Source organism: Tupaia chinensis, unplaced genomic scaffold, assembly GCF_000334495.1.
Source record: "Tupaia chinensis unplaced genomic scaffold, TupChi_1.0 Scaffold146971_1, whole genome shotgun sequence".
NCBI classification, from domain to species: Eukaryota; Metazoa; Chordata; class Mammalia; order Scandentia; family Tupaiidae; genus Tupaia; species Tupaia belangeri.
Genome location: NW_006206824.1, coordinates 229105 through 236089, shown reverse-complemented (window position 1 = coordinate 236089; position 6985 = coordinate 229105). Strand labels below are relative to the sequence as shown.

Genomic DNA, 6985 nt, shown 5'->3' with positions numbered 1-6985 from the left:
TGCCCGCGGCGCGGTCCCCGCCACAGTAGTGCGCAGCGCGCCGCCTCGGCCGGCCTTGGGCAGCTCATTTTTGGGGCCTGGGAGTGGGTGGAGGAAGCCGAGGAGGAGGGCTCGGGGAGGGGGCACCATGGCCAGTGGCAGCGGGCAGGGGAGCGAGGAGGACGAGGAAGCGCTGAAGAAGTTGATAGTGAGGCTGAACAATGTCCAGGAAGGAAAACAGATAGAAACGCTGGTCCAAATCCTGGAGGATATGCTGGTGTTCACGTACGCCGACCACGGTAACCCTCAGCAAGGAGACGGCTCCTTTTTCTCCCCCCTCCTCCCCACTTTGCAAACTTTCTCGGGCAGGGGAGCGAGGAGGACGAGGAAGCGCTGAAGAAGTTGATAGTGAGGCTGAACAATGTCCAGGAAGGAAAACAGATAGAAACGCTGGTCCAAATCCTGGAGGATATGCTGGTGTTCACGTACGCCGACCACGGTAACCCTCAGCAAGGAGACGGCTCCTTTTTCTCCCCCCTCCTCCCCACTTTGCAAACTTTCTCCTCTGCCTTTTGGAGTTACTCAAACCCCGAGCCTTGAGAAGCTGCAAACTCCCTTAAGAATTTCCCTGGGAGCCCTTTGGGGGCAGAGAGGAGCCGAGAATCTCCGCAAGAGCTTGCGCTCAGCTCCTGGGCTTTTCTCCCCTTTTCAGAGTTAGAGGGGGGCCGTGGGTCATGACTTTGCTTCTTTCCCCCCACCCCCTCTTTTCCAGCCTCCAAGTTATTTCAAGGCAAAAATGTCCACGTGCCTCTGTTGATCGTCTTGGACTCTTACATGAGAGTCGCGAGCGTGCAGCAGGTAAAGCAGTTTTCGCTTCACTCACTTTTTCTTCCGCTTGGGAAGGACAGTCTCCTGTCAGTGTTCCAGGCGCGTCTGGCTATTCCTGCGATTTGGCTTGATGAACCGCTGGTTGTGATTTTAAGATGGACGTGTGGTCAAATCAGTAACCATTGTTCCCAGGATAAAAGGGTCCATGACACGTCTTTGGTTTGTAACGTTACAAAACTGACAACAGGAGAGGTGGTAGAAGGGGATGAAAATAGGTTGAAGTTTAGTTCTGTTATTGGCAAGACGTGTTCATTAGCATTGAGATCAAATTATTCAAGAATCTTCCCTACGTACAGCATGTCCTGGCTATGATACCATTATGAATAAATTGGGAAAAGGGAATAATTAACAATAACAAAACCCAAGAAACGGGCAAACTCGTAGGTTTCACTCTTTTTTTTGTTATTTTTTACTTCAAAGACAGATTTCTATCCTTTAATTATATTATAGTATCTGAAGTAGGTGGTGTTTTATGATTCACCTATATGTCTAAACTTATAGTTCGCAACAACGGTCATATAAATGAATTTAAGAGTGAAACTTTGAGAATTTGTATGTTAGGAAACTCAGAAATGTGATAAAGACCATGAGTTATATTTTTAAAAATGAAGTCCTAAGGTGATAATTAAGAATGGTTTACTGGGGCCTGGACAGGGTGCATGCAGTGGGAATGCTCTCCAGGTCTGACCCACACTGGAAGGTCAGAAGGTCCTGTCTGGAGAAGTCTCTGAACCCACCAGGCTCATGATCTGGGGCTGACTGAGGCTGGGGTGGATCTTAGGGTGAAGACCTTGTTTGGGAGTCCCTGCCATTCTGTTTGTCTTGATCTCTCCGTCTGTGTATCTTGCTGATGAAAGAAAGAAAGAAACTTACAAACAATGATGTAGTCAAAACAAGGTTACTGCCTAAGGTGATAACTTCTTTTGGAGCATTTTGAGATTTGGAGAACTGAAATCAGTTTTGTCATGTGCATGTTAAGTCATGCAGGGGAAGAAAATTGGATTTTGAACTCTGTGGAAGCACAGACAGCTGACGTTTCTTAATACTTCCTGGAGAACCTACACAGATGGACACATTACCTCCATCTCTAAATTGGTGTCTGTCTTTATGCTTATCTTATATCTATATCTAGTCTGGGCGAACCATGTACCTGGTTTCTTTAATAGAAGGACATTTTGTTTTTGGAATATTTTAATATTTTCAACTGTGGACTGCTTTCCATTTGACTACCAATGTTCAGGCGGCTATCAAATCAAACCATGGAAAGATGGAGGCATGATAAAGACGCTAGTCTTTTTTCCACTAAGTCTGAATTTTGCCCATGGCCTATGAGTCACTTTTTGCTGGCTGCTCTCCCTCACATTATTCCTCCTCTCTTGCCTCCATTTTGTGTTCAAAAGTGCTCAATTCTGGCAGCCTCCTTTCCCAAGAGTCACCACTACTTGATGGCTGGATCCTCGATAGGATTTGTTTTTCATTGTCCGGAAGAGAGAGTGCTTCAAAACCCAAGGGAGTCTGTAACATACCCACCCCCTTACGATTTATTATTTTTTCCTAAATTGCCAGAGGACACGTATGCTCACATGCAAGAGGAGAGAGAGAGAGAAAGCATCCCTCAAAGGGGTGTGCTCATGTCTCTATTCCTTTTCCTCCGTTTCTCCATTCCATGTGTCTAGTGCATTTTGTCAAGCCTCCAGTTGGGATTCCAACAGTATTTGACCATGAGAGGAATGGCTCCCATTGTGCAGCACTCTGTGCTGTGGGGTTGGCATTTACTACCTAGTTCTTAATTTTAGGACTTCCCAAGCCTGGGCACACCTGTCTGGAGGAGTCGTGACTATCACCCAGTATTGTTGAGGGATACTAGAGAAAAGTATACTGAAAAATAAGGAATAGTCTTTTAACGGAATAGACTGATTAGATTTGGCACCATATATGTATACGTCTGCAAGTGGCATTACGCTTATGAATTACAGCATGTGATTTCTAGTGGAAGCTTACTGGACCTTTCACCTGTGCAGTAGCTTAGTGAGAGAAAGTAGTTCATTGAGATCACAGGACCAGTCTTCTCACATCCAGTCTCTTCCCATCGTACAGTCCACTAGCCCTGAATTCACAAGCTCTTGGTGCCCGTGAGTAAAGGCTCGATGGTGTGGTTCAAATACTGTGGCCAGCTTGGTACAATATCAATTTTCTTGTTTTTGGTCTTACCAAAGAGATGTTGAAAGGAGTCTCTCCACTGATATTTTAAGACTGCATTTGAAAAGTATTTTTTTCTTCAAATTCCTTATGTTAGTGTTCTAATTTGTATAGATAACATTTAATGCTTTATGTATTGAATTAGCTGAAAGTGCTGAATTAAAAACACTTGATAAATCTGAGTTAAGCTAAATTACTCTTCAAAAATAATTACTAAGATTTATTTTCTGAAGTTGTTTAACATTATATCCCAGACTCTGGGTTTTTATTTTCAAGGCCTCTTTATATTTTATTACCGTTTCTTAGCAAATGACAGTCTTTCAAGAACTGGTATTTAGGCTAGCTTCCTTATCCTTCTCTTCTGCCAATCATTTTTCTGTGCTCTTCAATTTTAATTTTCCTTATTCACCCATTTTCAATCTTGCATGGGCAGCAAAATAAGCAAAAGTGTCTAAAATTTTCTTTAACTCCTGGGCTCTCTCCCATCCTGCATAAATTAGGTGCTTAAGTTTATAAAGTGACTTTAATAAAGTGAGACTGTCAATTTAATTATATTGTTAATATGAAGGAAGTGAACTTTCTTTCTTTGAAAGATAAGCTATCAGTTGAATAGATTAATGGATCAATTGTTCCCTCTGCTTTGCTGCCAGAGATTTTATTTAATTATAAAAGCTCCACAGAGTGAATGAAAGCTTGGTTGCTTTGCAAAGCAATTACTGATACCGTTGTTTCGCTAACCAAACAAAACAGGTTGGGTCAGCCATTCAGGTATAGAGATGAGGTTAGCGTTGTATGATATTTTTTATTCTCACCAGAAGCTGTTCGGGACATTATTTTCTTAAATACGTGTGGGAAAAAAGACCGAACATATTTTATGAAAGCACAAAAATAGCCGGTTTCTATGACAGCTGGATTGTCAATGTCTGTTCAGTTTACATGGAGGAGGATGTCCTACTTAGATATAGGTAAAAATAGCTGTCAGAAATTGCTGCCTCTTCAAGCAGTTTCAAATTATATAAAAGAAAGTAATGACACAATAAAACGGGTCATGCGTAATTTAGAAAAGATCCAGGAATAATATTGTAAAGAGATCTTGCATAATCCCCGTTAGCTTTGTGAAAATAGCCGTCGTTCACGCCTACAAACGAGAAAAAAGCTTGGGCTGTTTTTCCTTATAGGTACTTGTAATTTCTCACCTCACCATTCAGCTCTCTGAATCATTCAATTCTACTTAGACATCTAGTCATTTTTTTTTTTTAAATAAGTCATTTATTTCTTCCAAGAGCAAGAGAGGTAGAAACAGAGACAGAGATGAAAAGACAGTACCCTCAACGGGGCCTTAACACCACTGTGCACCCTGGCTTCTGTCATACTCAGCTTCAGCCAGCCATGGTCATGGGAACATGGTGTGCTCAGAGAAGTGCCAGGATGTGAATCTGGAATCCTTCCGCGTGGACCGCCTAGGAGTGTTTCACCGCTGGGCCACCATCCGGGCCCCACGTCCAGTCTTATTCCCCAACAGTCCCCTCCCCTGCAGGCGATCTCCTTACCATTCAGTGCTCTGCTGTCTTCACCACTCATCCGTTTTAGAAGATTCTTTTGAAATCTGTCTTAGTTTCTACTTTTTCCATATTATATCCTTCTCTAATTCCAGCTCAAAGTGAGTCTTTCAGGATTCATATTATATTGGTATTTATTACACGACATATTTAACATACTTTTAAATTAAAATCTAAGTGCTTCGTGTATATATATGCATTTTCTGTTCCCTCCCCCCCCCCAGGCCCTATCAAGTATTGTTCTGTAGTATAATCAAAAGAATGAAAGGTCCTTTAAATTTAGAGAATAGCAGCAGCAGTGGTTTAAAGTTAACCCCCAGTTTGAAATTAGGACCCTGTATTTTGTTTCAGAAGTAAAAAGTAACCTGAGTCAGCATCATGTGTAAACAACTGCACGAAGATTATATTTAAAATGTATGAATAAGTGCATAGTTCGTTTCGAAATGTGAAAGGGGTTTATATTCTGTGGATCTTACATTGAGACATTCTGAAAAGATCTAAAGGGGACCATTGAGACTTTCTATATACTTCCTCGCTGTATTACGCTACTGGTCTCTTTTTCCTGCAACTGAAGCAGATTCAGGCATTGGATAATGCCCTTTCTCTTGCCACTGCTGTTCAAGCTCCATTGCCTAGGAAGCGATCATTACTTGATAACTATCCTATGTCTCTAAAATCTGCAACATCTCTCTCCTGATTACCTATCCTAAGTTACTTTATTTAATTATTTTTTAGTTTTTAAATTTAGTTTTGTTTTTGTTATAGGGTGTGGGCACTTGCCAGACAGACAGACAGACAGAGAGAGAGAGAGAGAGAGAGAGAGGAGAAGAGAGGAGAGAGGAGAGAGGAGAGAGAGAGAGAGAAAGTGAGAAATCACCACTCAGGGGGGATGGCCATGCTGCAGTCCTTTCTCCATTCTCCTCTTGGAATTTTGGGCACACGTGCCTGGCATGGTTTTCAAGCCACCAGGACTGGGACTCAAACCGTGCTGTTGACCATGTGGGATCTAGTCCCCTTAATCTCCACACCACTTGCTGTTCTTGTCACTTTATTTTTTATTATAATTAAAATCCTACTTCTTTAGAAAAAATACTGTCAGATAGATGTGACATACAATGTACTAAGGCTATTCTTGGATGTAATAATCTTAGTATGCCCTCTAACCTTACGTATTTTATTTTACTTCATTTTGATAATAGGCAGATCTATTTTTTCATCATTCAGAAATGTTATAAAACTTTTGTGTATCCTTCTGGTATAATTTATGGAGGAAGATGTATTCTAAATATATGGCTTGCATTTGTTTCTCAGTAAGCATTTTAGGGTACCATTTTGTTTTAAAATAATTATTTAAAAGTAATATAATCTCAGGCCAGCTGGTGGCATGGTGGTTAAAGCAGCTGGATCTCCCATGGCCAGTTGTGTAGTTTGAATCTCAAACCCACAGCTTAAAAAACAGCCCAGGTTGCATGTGTGCCCCAAATCCCCAACAGAAGAATGGAGGAGAAGCGATTGTGGTGTGGCCATCCCCCCTGGGTTGTGCCTTCTCAGATTCCTTCCCTTCTACCCCTATCTCTATTTCTCTCCAGTGAGCACACATGCCTATAACAAATTTTTTTTAAATCATATTAAAATATAATCACATATCTTACTAAGAATGAAGAGATTCATATGTCATTGAGTATATCTCATTAGCATTCTTTAAAAACATGTTAATATCTGCTTTTTGCTTCCAGGTGGGTTGGTCACTGCTATGCAAATTAATAGAAATCTGTCCAGGTACAATGCAAAGCTTGATGGGACCCCAGGATATTGGAAATGATTGGGAAGTTCTTGCTGTTCACCGGTAAGTATGATAGCTATATAAAATCAAATTGTGTTGAATATTTACTACACATATGAGACAGGCCTTCCCTTGATACATTATATTTGCAATCCAAGGCTGCTCTGGTAAAATACAGATATTTTTCATTGAGTCAATGATCTACATTTTTTATAAAATAATTATTTATTTAACTTGATTTATTATTATTATTACTAATTTGAATAGAGAGGCAGAGAACGAGAAAGAGAGATGGAAAGTGAGACTGTAATTTACCAGGTCTGGGACCTTGAACTATGGCTGGCATGTGAGAGTCCAGCACCTTAGCCACTTCGCCACCTGCTGGCCCCAATGACCTACATTTATAGAGAACTTTAAACTCAGAAGTTTGAATAGAAAACTAACATTTGTAGTAGAATTTCAGATGATATTATTATTTTAGTAACATAATCATATAATTATCTACTGGTTAACTTGTAGATTTTTGATGACTACTTACGAATTCAATCCAAGAAGCATTTTTTTTTTTTTTTTATGA

The 6985-nt window shown here is 40.7% G+C and overlaps 1 protein-coding gene across 1 annotated transcript in view; it reads left to right on the top strand.

Annotated features, from left to right (window-relative positions):
• The first annotated feature begins 125 nt into the window (after positions 1–125).
• Positions 126–6985, top strand: part of LRRK2 (leucine rich repeat kinase 2) — a 186508-nt gene continuing 179648 nt past the window's right edge. The window contains 3 exon segments of the mRNA XM_027768596.1: positions 126–278; positions 752–837; positions 6362–6471. Of these exon segments, the coding sequence (XP_027624397.1) occupies positions 128–278; positions 752–837; positions 6362–6471 (347 nt within the window). The 5' untranslated portion in view covers positions 126–127.